Source organism: Microcebus murinus, chromosome 13 (genome assembly GCF_040939455.1).
Source record: "Microcebus murinus isolate Inina chromosome 13, M.murinus_Inina_mat1.0, whole genome shotgun sequence".
NCBI classification, from domain to species: Eukaryota; Metazoa; Chordata; class Mammalia; order Primates; family Cheirogaleidae; genus Microcebus; species Microcebus murinus.
Window position 1 is genome coordinate 61,789,382 of NC_134116.1, and position 14,333 is coordinate 61,803,714.

At 37.6% G+C, this 14,333-nt stretch overlaps 1 protein-coding gene and 1 non-coding gene across 2 annotated transcripts in view; one reads left to right on the forward strand and one right to left on the reverse strand.

Annotated features, from left to right (window-relative positions):
* Window positions 1–14,333, forward strand: part of LOC105881146 (serine/threonine-protein kinase Nek5) — a 40,551-nt gene that overhangs the window by 5,606 nt on the left and 20,612 nt on the right. Inside the window, exons 3-8 of the mRNA XM_076009438.1 lie at window positions 1,756–1,852; window positions 8,820–8,917; window positions 10,583–10,666; window positions 10,755–10,825; window positions 11,214–11,300; window positions 13,638–13,692. Of these exons, the coding sequence (XP_075865553.1) occupies window positions 1,756–1,852; window positions 8,820–8,917; window positions 10,583–10,666; window positions 10,755–10,825; window positions 11,214–11,300; window positions 13,638–13,692 (492 nt within the window). The remainder of the gene's footprint in view (window positions 1–1,755; window positions 1,853–8,819; window positions 8,918–10,582; window positions 10,667–10,754; window positions 10,826–11,213; window positions 11,301–13,637; window positions 13,693–14,333) is intronic.
* On the reverse strand, window positions 3,591–3,694 carry LOC142875352 (small nucleolar RNA U13). The gene has a single exon (XR_012922734.1). It is a non-coding gene; the product is annotated as a small nucleolar RNA U13 (small nucleolar RNA).

Genomic DNA, 14,333 nt, shown 5'->3' on the forward strand with positions numbered 1-14,333 from the left:
TCATATTATATAGTGTACAATTGCCTTCCCAGAAAGATTTTTACCAATTTGTATACTTTTGCTGGAAATATATGAGTGTCCATTTTGCTGCATCCTGGCCAATAGTGGTTAGTAACATTCCTTTTGTCTTTTCACAGATGAATTTCACAGATGAATCATTATATCAAACGATTTTGATATAATTTCAATTTAATATAATTTCAAAATGTCAATTTCACAGATGAATCGTTATATCAAATTTCGTTTTAGTTTTTATTCCTTTGATTACTGGGTGAGATTGAATATCTTTTCTATCAGCCCTTTTTATTTCTTTTATTTTTTTGTGAGTTGCCTATTTGTGTACTTTGCCATTTTTCTATTGGAGTGTTTACCTTTTTTTCTTATTAATTTGTCATAAGTCTATATATTATATATACAAAAATCTTTATCATATATATTGTCAATTTTTTTTTGAGACAGGGTCTTTCTCTGTTGCCCAGGCTAGAGTGCCGTGGCATCATCATAGCTCACTGCAGCCTCAAATGCCTTGTCTCAAGCGATCCTTCTGCCTCAGCCTCCTGAGTAGCTGGGACTACAGACGCACACACCACTGCTCCGAGATAATTTTTCTATTTTCAGTAGGGACTGGGTCTTGATCCTGCTTAGGCTGGTCTTGAACTCCTGGCCTCAAAGGATCCTCCCACCTCAGCCTCCCAGAGTGCTAGGATTACAGGTGTGAGCCACTGAGCCTGGCCTGTTGCCAATATTTCTACCTAACTTATATTTGTCTTTTTGTTTATAATATTCTTTTGAAAAATAGTAGTTAAAGTTTTTTAGGTTTCTAAATCTATTGATCTGGTAGGAGTAATTCAGTTATTTTCATTTTGACACTTGTAGGTACTGACTCGTATGCATTTTAAATTGGGGTGGAGACACTGAAGCTTAGGGTAAATAATTCACTGAAGGATTAGCCTTCACCTAGGGCATAGTAAAGCTGGAATTGAGAATGTTAATTTAAGAAAAATCCTTAAGTCTAAATGAGAATGGGCTATTTGGGAACTCACATACCACGTGTGGGCCAATGTTGAAGAACATTAACCAGTGGAGGCCAGAAAGGCACGGCGGCCAGGGAGTCGGTGTAGAAATGACACGCTGGCAAAGTGTCTAGACTAAGGAAGGAAAGGTGGAAATGAGGTGTGGCCACTGGTATTGGCACCAAAACACTTGAAAAGTATTGTCCGTAGATGACAAATAGAATAATAAGACAACACAGCAAATCTAAAATGAAGTCACAAGAGGCAATTTTTATTTGAAGATGAAAAATGTACTAATCTTAATATAGACTCTTACCGGTCTGATTTATGTGGTATATGGTCCATTTTCTTTTTTTAGATTGTATTTGTTTCTTCTCAGCAGTGATTGCTTCTGGGATGTTGCATTTTTATAAAGAATTCTTTTGCCACTGAAAGATAGCTATTACAATAATTTTCCTTCAGATGTCTAGATAATGAACATAATACCACCAAGCCAACTTTCAATACAGCAAAATTTCACCAGGAATATTTATTTTCTTGGTTGATTATCAAAAAACAATTGGTTAGACAAAGGGTACTCTGCTAATTCTAGAAATGTCGTTTCCTGCCATTGAGAGATCAGTTTTAGAACTGACACTAAAAGCCGGTGAAATCCTGGAGAGTTTTAGATGGGAGAGAAGAAAGCATGTTCTTAAAAGCAAGTTGCCTTTTACAGACTACTATGTCTCTTGCTGTCATTTAGATGCCCATCCAAGAAAAAGAAGCTTCGAAGAAAGAAGTCATTCTTCTGGCAAAGATGAAACATCCCAACATTGTAACCTTCTTCAGTTCATTTCAAGGTTTGATTTTCTAATATTCCTAAAGGATTTTAACAAAGTATAGGTATGCTGGCTTCCATAAAAGATATGTTCTTGAGAGCTGTATATAAATTATTTTTCATAAATGGGTCATTTCCCCATTTACTTAAATTGCAGTTTGTGACATGGTCATTGTTCCCTCTCTAGTGAGTTTTTGCAAACAGCTTTCATATGTTTTCTTAAGTTTTTCCACCTCTCTTTAATTCCCACTCCCCCAATAGTTAATGATTGGGGTATTAGCTTTGCTGCAGTTACAACCCCCAAATTTCGGTGGCCTACAGTAAACAATACACATTTATTCCTCACTCACATTACTTGCTGGCTGTGGTGCTACAGGGTGTTAAGTCTGGGGTCCAGGCTGAAGGAGCAGCCCAGGTGTGGAGCAAGCTGTTTTTATTCTTGTGAGCAAGAGAAAAGAGGAAGACAAAGTCCTACCACACCATCACTCTCAAGCACTGCTAGGATGGAGAGTGTGTGTGTGTGTGTGTGTGTGTGCACGCGCACGCGCTCTTCCTGCACGAGGCCCTGCAACAGGTGGGGCTGTATAATCCTCTTACAGAGAGGCAGCAAACAGCCACACAGCACAGCCAAGCAAGCTGCTGCAACAGAGGAGGAGAATTTTAAGGAAGGCATTCCCTTCCTCTGCACACCCGAATACAACATCCCTTCCGCTTCCGTCTATCACTCCATCCCAAAGTTTAAAAAATAAATAAAGAAAGAAATAATAGATGAAGGTGCATTGGTCAGAGACCATTCATTCTCTTAGCAGATACTTACTGAGTGCTTACTGTATGCCAGGCAATGTTCTAGGTGTCAGGAACATAGCAGTGAGCAAAACGGATAAAAATCCCTGTCCTCATGAGATTTGTGTTCTAGTGGGAGGAGACAGGTGATAAATAAATATACAGTGTGTCAGGTGTTTACTCAACTGTGACAAGGCTGTATGTGCTGACAGTTCACCAGGGGGCATGTCCCAGCCCAGCCCCCAGCACTGGGCTGCTTTGATTCAGGAGTGGTAAATAGCACATGCAGCAGGAGTGTTAACCTAGGCATCTTTAAACATCACCAGGTGGGTAAAAATTAGTACATAAATAAATACGACCACTATTTCTTGAGTTTTTACACTGTGCAGGACACTGTTCCTTACTGGTTAAGACTGCTGCATTCAGATTAGTTCTCTGCATGTGCCTTTCTTTAACTCCTGGGTATTTGAAAGAGCTCTTGGGACCCTTCTGAGGTCTTTGTGGGAGCAGAGCAGTACACACGGGCAGGGGTTGAGTTGCACAGAATGACTTTTAAGGACAGCCCTGCATGCCTGTCCATTGATTCCTAACAATGCCATAAGATGATCTTTCTTTCCCTCCTCTGTTTTGATTTATTATTGTGACTGTCTGTCTAGCTAACTCCTGCTCATCCTCAAGCCTTCCCTGAATGCACAATTCAAATTATAGCTCCCTTTGTGATCTTTCCATAGCAGGCTGTGTACTTGTGTGTATATGGCTATTTGTGTACATAATTATGAATTTATTTAATATTTGTTTCCCTTTAGACAGTAGATTTAATGAAATTTGGGACTCCATCTTTTTTGCTCACCACTTGCATCTAACACACAGTAGCTGCTCAATACATATTTGCTGAATGAGAGAATGGACTGGACCCCTTTCATAGACTGGGGTATGTCTTTATACCATGCAAGATGGATTTTTTTTTCTTTTTTTCATGTCAGACGGGTCATGTGCCAGTGTCGTAACAAGGATTGAGGGAGGCACATCTCATGCATGCACGTGAAAACCCAATCATCATGCTTATGAACTACAAAAAGATCCAAGATCAATTTAACACTGGGTACTGTTACAGAACTAAGGTCACTTTTACAATATAAATGACCTCTGCTGAGTGTGTTTATATTGTGAGTTTAAATTTTCTTATGACCTTTTTTTTTTTTTAAGTAGAGCACCCTTGTGTTTAGGAAAACCAGAGCTATTGTGATGCCTTTGAGTGTGCTTGGCAGATTGTTGGGACTTGAACCAACAAGCTTTTCCAAAAGCCTCAGAGGGCCTTGAAGCACCTGCCAGTTACAGAGTGTAGATAAAGGGTTTGTTTGCCCTCAAACAGCTTACCTCTGCAAACAACATTAGAACCGTGGCTGTAATGTTTGTCTATGGAAAATATGACGTTTTTATTCATTTGAAGCAACATGAAAATAAGGAGAATGTAGTGATATTTTCCTAAGGCTAAATTAATTCCACTTATATTCTGTCAATAAATATTTAGTAAGTGTCTATTATGTGCTAGGCATGTCTTAGAGATATATCAGCGAACAAAATAGGCAAAAGTTCCCACACTGTTGTGTTCATTTTCCATTGCTGAATAACAGATGACCACAAATACAGTGGTGTAAAACAACACCTATTTGTTATGCCTTAATTTCTGTAGGTCAGAAACCTGGGCTTGGCTTAGCTGGATTCTCTGTTCAGGGTCTAACATAGCAGCAGTCAAGGTGTCAGCTTGGGACAGCTATCTTCTCTGTGGCTCATGATCTTCTTCCAAGTTTATTTAGGCTGTTGGCAGAATTAATTTACCTACAATCGTAGGACTTAGGTCCCCACTTTTTTGCTGGCTTTGAACTCCTTCTGCAGGTGAACCTCCATTCTCTTCTATATGCCCTCTTAAATAGAGTTGGAAATCTCTCCCTTCCTCTGGCCCTGACCTCTAGACCCATATTTAAATGGCTCGTGTGATTAAGTCTAAACCACATGGATAATCTTTTTTATTAACTCAAAGTCAACTGATTAGTAACTTTAATGATATCAGCAAAACCCCTTTGTTATATAACCTAACCACAGGAGGAAGGATATCCATTATGTTTATAAGTTCTGCCCTCACTCAAAGGGAGAGTTGTATAAGGTATGTCCACCAGGGCCATCTTAGAATTCTGCCTGTTACAACTATGGAACTCATATTCTCGCACTGGGGGAGTGGTGAGAGACAGATTATAAATATAATTACGAAGTACATTATAAAGTGTGTTAAAGATGATAAATGCCGTCAGAAAATAGAATGGAATGAGGATGCAGTTTTAAATAGGGTGGTTAGGATGGACCTTATCATGAAGGTGACATTGCAGCAAAGACTTGGAGGAAATGGGGAGAGAGTCCTGAAGATGCCTAGGAATGAAATTTCTAGGCCAAGGGAAGAAACGCTGCAAGGGTATGAGGCAAGAGCAGGCCTGATATGTTAAGGGCCCAGCCAGGAGGCTACTGGGAGAGGGAGTTAGTCATGGGTCCCAAGCATCTCAGTACACTTTTGCTGGGCTATTTCTCCGGACTGTGTTTGCAGTGAGCAACTTTGAAAGATGAGGTGACATCTCCCCTAAGACAGAGAGCAGGCTTGTTTACTGCTCACTATAAAAGTGACAGCTTCCCAAAGCTCAGTGTTCCCCTCCGATAATGCGGCCCACTCCATGGGCAAGTGTACATCTAGGCACAACTGTGTTGCCCTATGGGATTTGGGGGAGCCAGGGAACCAGTGCTAACATGAGGTCCTGGCTACTGCTTTGGCTGAGAGTAATAATGTCCTTTGTCTCTGAGCAGGAGTCTCATGTCTTCTGCTTGCATCCATGAAGTAAATACAGTCAAGCTAGTAAATAGGGTAGAATCTCAGATCCTTCACAGAACCCTGAATGAATTCAACAAGGGTAGAGTACAGTGAGCAAGGGGAAATAGTAGGAGATATTTTTTATTCTTTATTCTGATACTATGTACTTTTTAGATTTTTGGTAATAAAATGCCTTTATTTTAAGAAATGATGATAATAATGGATAGAATCTAATTTCATCAAATCTAAGATGCCATTGTTTATAAGATGCACCATTATATGCTAGTTAGAAAGAAAAAATGCTGTCAATTAGACTATGACACAATGCCTTCTTAACATGATTTTTATTTTTTATGTATTGAAAAAGCTCTTTCAGGCTTAAGCATGGAGTTTTATATTACTCTTGTGCATACACAAAAAGGAAAATATAAGCAAATAAAATTGGTTAAGGTATTCTAAAATTATGCAGACAATGAAAACATAAAAGACTGTTGGGCCTATAGCGATTCATTAGAAGATGCTAGAAGATGCCAATGTGTGTAAGATACAATTTTGATTTTTAAAAAGTACATTTTAGAATTAATTATAGTAAGTGTTTAATAAATGTAACTTAGAAAATAAAAAGTTTGTAATCTTAATGTTAGTGTCCCTCAATTGTTTTGAAAGGTCAATGATCAATGAACTTTTCAGGTCCAGAAACCACCCCATAGTGTATTCTCTTTGGGATATCATTTTTCTTTCTTTCCTCAATTTTCAAATATTATACATCCTTTAATAGCAAACACAGATCCCTAAACCTTAAGTGTTCTCTCCCACTTGTGCTCTGAGCACCTCTAAACTCTTGCTGGCTTTATCATGCACTTATGTGGCATTTACAATATGCTGTATTATTATGGCAGTATATATTCTTTATTTCCCTCAATGAAACTGAAAATTCCTTGGGAACAAGAATTGTTTCTTGTACCTTTTCTTACTTCCTACAGTTCTTGCTTTGTAAATAGATGGAAAATTTGAAAGCATAAATGATTTTCCAGACAGTTTTAACCTAATAAATATGAAAGTAATAGTGGCTAGTGGGTTAAAAACAAAGTGCTTATTTTAGAGCTAGATAATGCTCATTGACCCTAATAGTTTCTGTGAGGTGGCTAAGCTATGATTAATCCATTTATGGATTTAGTCCATTTCTTTCACCAAATGCCAGTGTAAGGTTGGGTAAGTTGGAATTGGTGGAAAGGAAGTGAAATGGAACCCTTTCTCCTTAAGTTCCTTCCTCTGACTCTTCCATGGCTTTGAAATTGCCATCCCTTCATTGCCATGGCAACCCCTTCAATGGCTGAGCTATAAGAAACATCAATTCTCCTAAAAGTAATGCATTTCTGAAAATAACTGATCTCTAGACATTAAGGTATATCAGGAAGCATCTGCTCAAAACCCTTCCTGGATCTCCACTCTGACTCATGCACTTTCTGTTTGTTCTCCTTGCCCTCTAGCATGCAGACTTCTGCACTGCACATCTCACCTGAGGCTGAGCCATTCCCCGACTAGACTTTGCCTCCTTAAAGGCAGGAAGGATGACTTCTTCCTTTTTTATTTCTAGCATGACATTCCTTGTTTATTGCATGTCCTCAATAAAAGTTTGTCGATGACTGAATGCATCTGTTGCCTAAAGAAGGGAGGTGGAAAAATAGAAGTGTTATGTGCAAGAAGTGTGGTTTGTGAATTAGAAAAAACCAAGAGCAGATGCTGCCTGGTTACTAATATCTACTTTAAAGTTGTTTTATGCTACTTGAAAGAAAAGGGTAGCAAAAAAAAAAAAAAAAAAAAAAGGTATTTGGCAAGAGATTCTTGCATTTAGTAGGTACCTAATAACTACAGGGGAAAATACTAGAAAGATTAGTGATTGCTTATAAGCCTGATTTTGGTGTGTATGTTTTTTGTTCCCTAGGTATTTTTATGCATCCACTCAACAAACCTTTATTTAGCCCCTTTCATGTGCCAGCTAGGTACGAAAGAATAAAATGTAGACAAACAAGTTAGTTGAAACCTTTTTTTTCTAATAAGATCCCAGATGGTAGTTGGTTGGCTAATGAACCAAACTGGTTAAAGCAGGAAATCATACACTTCATTCTGTTCCAGCTGCTATAACAAAATGCCATAAACTGGGTAGTTTATAAAAACAGAAATTTATTTCTTACAGTTCTGGAGGCTGGGAAGTCCAAGATCAAGTTGTGGGCAGATTTGGTATCTGGTAAAGATCCACTTTCTGTTTCATAGATGGTTCTTCTCATTGTCCTCTAATGGTAGAGGGGGAGAGGGGTCTTGTGTAAGGACACTAATCCCATCATGTAGGTTCCACCCTTATAAGCTAGTCACCTCCCCAAAGCCCTGCCTCCTAATACTATCACGTTGGGGGGTAGCATGTCAACATATAAATTTTGGGGAGACACAAACAATTAGACTATAGCAATCATACAAACATATTTTATATAAAAATACAATCATTTGTCAAACTTTTAATGCAAGACCAAAGCCTTGTCTTTGATTACGAGTCTACTAACAGTAGTTCTGAATATTCTTTTTTACGTAAACCATACCCTTTATTTAGAATTTCCAGTTTCCTTTCCTTAATGCAGAATAAGAATTTGTGGATAATCTGTGTCTACGATCCTTTTAGAGATTTTCCAGTTATATTTCACTTGTCCCATCCAACATTTGGGTCAGTGGCATTTTTTTTTAAAGCTACTCACTTTTACTGAGTCCTTCGAAACATTCAATATAGTTTTTGTAGAAATAATCACCTCTTTCATTCCATTCATATTTCATCAGTTTATGTTATAATGACAAGAATAAATGCCATAAACAGATTGGGGAACAAGCACAATGATGTTGGTAAGAATCAGTTTAATTGGTGGGAGCAGAGGTACTTGGACATACAAAGAGAGCCTGGTAGCCACTGGTGTCTGCCCTGAGGGACAACAGTAATGGGGAGTGTCCAGTAACCTAGTGAGTGGTTAGACAGAGGTCAGTTAGTTTCTATTGTACTCAACAGCATGGTTGCATGATAATATAGATATTTCCTAAGAAAAAATTTCTATATTATCATTTCCATTTTACAAATGAGCTAATGAGGCATAGAGGAATTAAAGTCACTTGCCTGGCATCACAGAGCTAAGAAATATAAGTGGTTAAGTGGGATTAGAACCCAGTCCATCTCGATTCTACAGCCAGAATTTTTAATTATTATATACTACATTTTTCTGTTATATTCTCCACCTTCTCGAACTTGAAAGGTAAATGACTGATAAATATCTGAAACCCTTCCAGCACCAAATGTGCCTCCCTTTTCTTGCAGAGAACAGCAGGCTGTTTATTGTAATGGAATATTGTGATGGAGGGGATCTCATGAAAAGGATCAATAGACAACGGGGAGTGTTATTTAGTGAAGATCAGGTAAAAACACTTCTAATTCTTGTTCTAATTTATATGTGTGTGTGGAGGGGAATTAAATTTATAATGGCATAAGTAGTAGACCATGTTTATATGAAGCATGACTTTTGGTGGAGAAATTCAAACCATAAAATGGTGGATCAATATTCTTGGTAGATTTTAATCCTGAACAAGTTTGCAATTGAGCTTAAACTGAATCTGTTTTTGAGAGTGAAGTTTTCTAGAAAAAAGATTGTCTCTTTGGACAATCTCATGTCAGATGCCTCTGAGATAAATCTTCATAACTAAAAAAAAAAATCGGAATGTGGAATTCCTTAGTCATTTAAAATGTGACATATTTATAGCTCCACTCTTCTTTCTTTTACCATTTGATACTCTGTTTTGAAATAGTTATCCCACTTTGCCAGGGAGAATAGAAGACCTTAGCAATGCCTGTTTAGTTTCATTGGTTATTAAAAGGGGGAGAGAAAAGGTGAAGCGTAATGGCCTCAGTTCCCATTTTCTCTTCCCACAAACATTTTTCTTCTAATACTCCAAAGCATCCTCTGGAACCCTCTTGGGAGCTGTGCTCGTGAAGGACACAGGTATGTGTGTGTGAGGAGAGGAATCCGAATTAGGACCCGTGTGATTGATGGGGAAGGCCACTGCTTCAAACGGCACCCGGGAATGGCCCATCTTTCTTTTGGCCATTTGTTTCTTTGTTCCAACTTCGTATGCAAGAGCATCACGCCCATATAATTTCCTCCTAGAGTTAAAGTTGAATATTTTGAATATATAAATGATTAAAGAGTCAATATCTCTAGCCTCAGTGAGATTAATCAAGCATTCTTCTCATGCTCATTTACATTATGTATTAAATTTCATATTCATAGAAACCCTCTTTTCTTCTCATCTAGGTATTATTTTGCCACATTTTATAAAAATGCTTTTCATGACACAATTTCAAATTACATTTCCCTTTGTTGGGAATGAACTAAAATTACAACTGAATAGTAATGTCTGGAATATAGCTTCTATTCCTATTATTTTTCTCTTCCTGTATTATTTGGTAGACAAAGAACCAGTGAAATATTAGAATGGTTTAAATAAATCCTATAGGCATAGAACACATTTTCATAAAGAGGCTCATGGCCAAGAAAGATAAAATAAAATCATGACTAAGAAATAAAATTCAGCTTTAAAAGTAAAATATTTGTTGGTTTTATATTAGATAGATAGATATTTCATTACAGTTGCTAATAACCTCACAGATTCTCTGTATCTTCCTCTTTCTTTCCCTGCCCTTGGCTCTCTCCGTCTTCTGAAGGTGATATCCAAGGTTCCCAGGTAGGTCAGAAAACAGAGCTGCCTGGCAACTATCCTTGAGGCAGTCAGCAACCCCGTGTTAAATAAGGAATCAAGAAAATCACTGACCTAACCTTTCTCTTTCCCTTGCTTTTACTTACCTTTTTCTACGTGTAGAATTCCCTTTGATACCAGTGATGTTTGGATTGTATTTCTATATTTCTATCTGTAAAATGAAAATAATATGATAAGATGAATCTATTAGCTTTATTCCTATAAATACACATAAACACTATATAATTTCTCTCTTTTTGCATGTTATCATGAAGACATTTCAATGACTACCAGACTTTTCAATAGTTTTGTTTCCTATTCCCTCTACAGATCCTGAGTTGGTTTGTACAGATCTCTCTAGGACTAAAACATATTCACGACAGGAAAATATTACACAGGGACATAAAAGCACAGGTAACAGCTCAGAGAGAAGACCAAGACCGAAATCATCTTTTCTTTCCTTGAAGTATCTCAAACAATATAACATTTTCTCCATTTATAGAACATTTTTCTTAGCAAGAATGGAATTGTTGCAAAGCTTGGGGACTTTGGTATAGCAAGAGTCCTGAATAAGTAAGTACTTTTAAAAATAATTTTTCTTTCTGTTCAAAACAGCCAATATATGTAATTTTAGGTATCATCACTTAAGGAGATAGTAAAAGCTTGGTTCCCCAGATAATTTTAGGTAAGCTTATATAACTGTATGAAATCATTCAGATGGTACTTTGACGTTAAAATTCCCAAGACAAATTGTGACATAGTAGAACCATGTTGGTAACATTGTGTAGTATGATTGTATTACTCTATTACCAATGTACAATGTTTACTTTCTTCTAATATGTGCATGCATCATATTTTGTGCTATCCATTTTTATACTTTTTTCTTGCATGTCCATGTCTTTAGCCTTTTCTTGCTCCAATAATAAATCATGCTATTTTATTATTTAATGTAACTTACTAGTTCCATGGAACTTGCTCGAACTTGTGTTGGAACACCTTACTACCTGTCCCCAGAGATCTGTCAGAATAAGCCCTACAACAATAAAACGTGAGTTGCTATCAGTTTGAAAGTGTCAGTAAAATCTGACAGATGATACTGAATTACAATTCCAGAAACTAAAATTCTAATTCCTTCTCTCTTTCTTGTGGTACTTTTGTAATTTCATTGTCTTCACGTGTGAAATGGGGCTCCCAGTGGCTGTCTCTGACCAGTGTTCCCTGAAGCTTTTGAATTTATTTAGAAACAGAACCATTTCCCTTCATTCAAAGACATAAGTGATATAAAAAAAATAACATAAAAAATCACAGTCACTGTGCTGTCTGTGTATTTTATTTTCATACCTTTCAATCACTGTTTAGTCTATTCAGGAAAGTGTTGTAGGGTAGCAGGTAGAAGGCAATGTGGTCTGGTGACCGAGCACTGATTCAGGACCAAGGAATCCTAGTCTGGGCTTAGTCACTAACTTCACCAAGTCAGTTGACCTCTGTGAGTTTCAGTTCCCCAACTGTAACAATGAGAGTATTGGCAAGGTCATCTTTAAGGTGTCTTCCAGCTTAAAAATGCAACCAGTTTTTATGTATGTGATATCAGAGTCTAGTTCTCAGCAGTAATGTTAATATACACAGCAACGAAAGATGAAGAGGAGGCAGTTTTTACCTCCACGTAAGGAGAAGGAAAAAAATTACGAGTTGTCTGCAATTGAACAAGTTGGCCTCGATAAGAGTGAGTTTCCTTTGGGAGTTAATGGTCCATTTGTTTAGGAAAATGCCCAAGAGATATTTGGTTGTTGGAGTTTGAAAAAGATAAATGGAAGGCAAAGCCCACATAATAGAGATTTACAGAAAGAAGAGTGAGAATTTTTCTGCATAATAAAATAACAGCTTTTTGTTTTTTTGGGGGGGACATCCCCTGGCACCAAAGAGTTTGGGCTCAAGTTGTGCAGTATACAGGCAGGGTGTGAGGGTGTGCTGACGGAAGGCAGGCTGTTCAAAGCAGAGCTTGGTACTGCCAGCAGACAGCCCTAGGTCAGCAGCTTGTTTGGTTTGCTTGTACTGCTTTTTAAGAATTTGAATCAACATTTAGATATTCAAAGACTTTGCAACATGCGGATGTGGTGCTTCTGAAAATTGGAAGAGCTTAGCAATAGTCAGCTGGGTAGGCTACACACCCCACCACCACCACCACCACCCCCCACCCCCCATCCCCCCCACCCCAGGCCCTTTAAACCATCAGATCATTTCCTGGTTCACGCAGTCTGCACCATGCGGAGGTGGTGTCATGTCTGTCAATGACCCCACTGGCCCCCAGGTGGCTTCCTTACTGGCCTGAGCCCTGGGCTTGTGAATTCATTACGCTGGCTACAGAGGGCACTCTGGAAACAGAAGAGAAATTGGGGGCCTATGGAGGACTTAGTAAAGAAAGACAAAATTCGGTGTGGGCAGTGAGTTTCTAGAAACTCTGGAAAATAGTTCAAATTTGTTTCCTATTAATTCTGTAATCACTTTTTATTATCCTCAAACCTTCAGTATAAGTCTCTCTCTCTCTCTCTCTCTCTCATACACACACACACAGGAATTTTTGCTACGTGGGGGAGCCATTTACCTCACTTTAATGAATCATCCTAATTTTGGCACTTTGTTAGATTTAATTGTGTTTTTGTTCTATAAAATAACTCCTTATTAAGCCAATCACATATAAATATTTAATACATACTAAGTCTGTAAAGAGCAAAGCTTGAGTCATATATTTTAAGTACATTTTTCAAATGTTTATTGAGAACCAAATACTGTGTTCATCATGTAATAAAATTTTGATTCAGTCAAGAACCTTGGGTAGAATATACCTTTCAAAATCGGCCAAATATTCTTTTTTGAGTCAAAACAAATCCATATTTGAGTCCTGCCTCCAAATTGTTCAAAATTTCCTCATGCACACATTTTCTTTCATCAAGAAGCTGACGTAAATATTGAGACATCAAATTGTGGCAAAGTTTACTTTTTGTCTGCTAGCATTCTGACAAACTACTCATGGGTTTTATTTTACCTCTTGTTTTAGTTAAGAGTAAGAATTGTTAATATATCTGAGAGCATTTGTAAAAACTAAAATCAACCTATATAAAATTGTAAATCTGTACAAATTTAAGCTACTATAAGAATAAAAGCTTTTATTAAGAATTATGGGCTGGACATAGAGGCTCATGCCTGTAATTCCAGCACTTCGGGAAGCCAGGGTGGGAGGATCACTTGAGCCCAGGAGCTCAAGGTTACAGTGAGCCATGATTGGGCCACTGCCCTCCAACCTAGGTGACAGAGTGTCTCTAAAAAAATAAAATAAAATAAAAATTATGGATATATTCTTGGCATATAAAACTCTTATCTTCCCTAGGGATATTTGGTCTCTTGGCTGTGTCTTATATGAGCTCTGCACACTCAAGCATCCTGTAAGTATGTTAATCATCAGATTAATCTTGAATTATTGAAATCATATAAATGAAATTAACTTCTGGGAGAACAAGGTTAATGTTTGATTTTATTAGATTGTTAAAAGTTATATGGATAAGCTATTAAAAAGAATGATAGATCTATATGTCCTGACTTGGAAAGAAGTTCAAGTAATATTTTAAAGTAAAAAAGTCCAAGTTGGAGAATGGTGTGTGTAGCATATTTCCACTAAAAATAAATTGTGTATGAATACATATCTTTGGCAAAGGGAAAGGTACATGGGGCAAAGTCTGTAGGAAACCAGGCACAGGCTTCTAAAAAGTCTCCCAGTGGTCACTCAGAATGTGTTAATTCCTTCAGCAACAAGTTTTGACAACACCAAAGTGTTATCTACAAGGGAAGCTCATTAGATGCTCACTGCACAGGGTTTTTATTGGGCACTGGTCATGTAGGAGCCCTCTGTCTGGCATATAACAAACTCCCAGACTCACAGAAAGCAAGCAAGTATTCAGCATGAACCATATTGTTTGCATAAATAGTTTAGACAGAGAGCCACTATTAACATTTAGGGAATAATGGGAATTCTCTAGATATCTAAGTTCTCAGATACCAACCAAGGGGCCAACATTTTAAGCAGGCC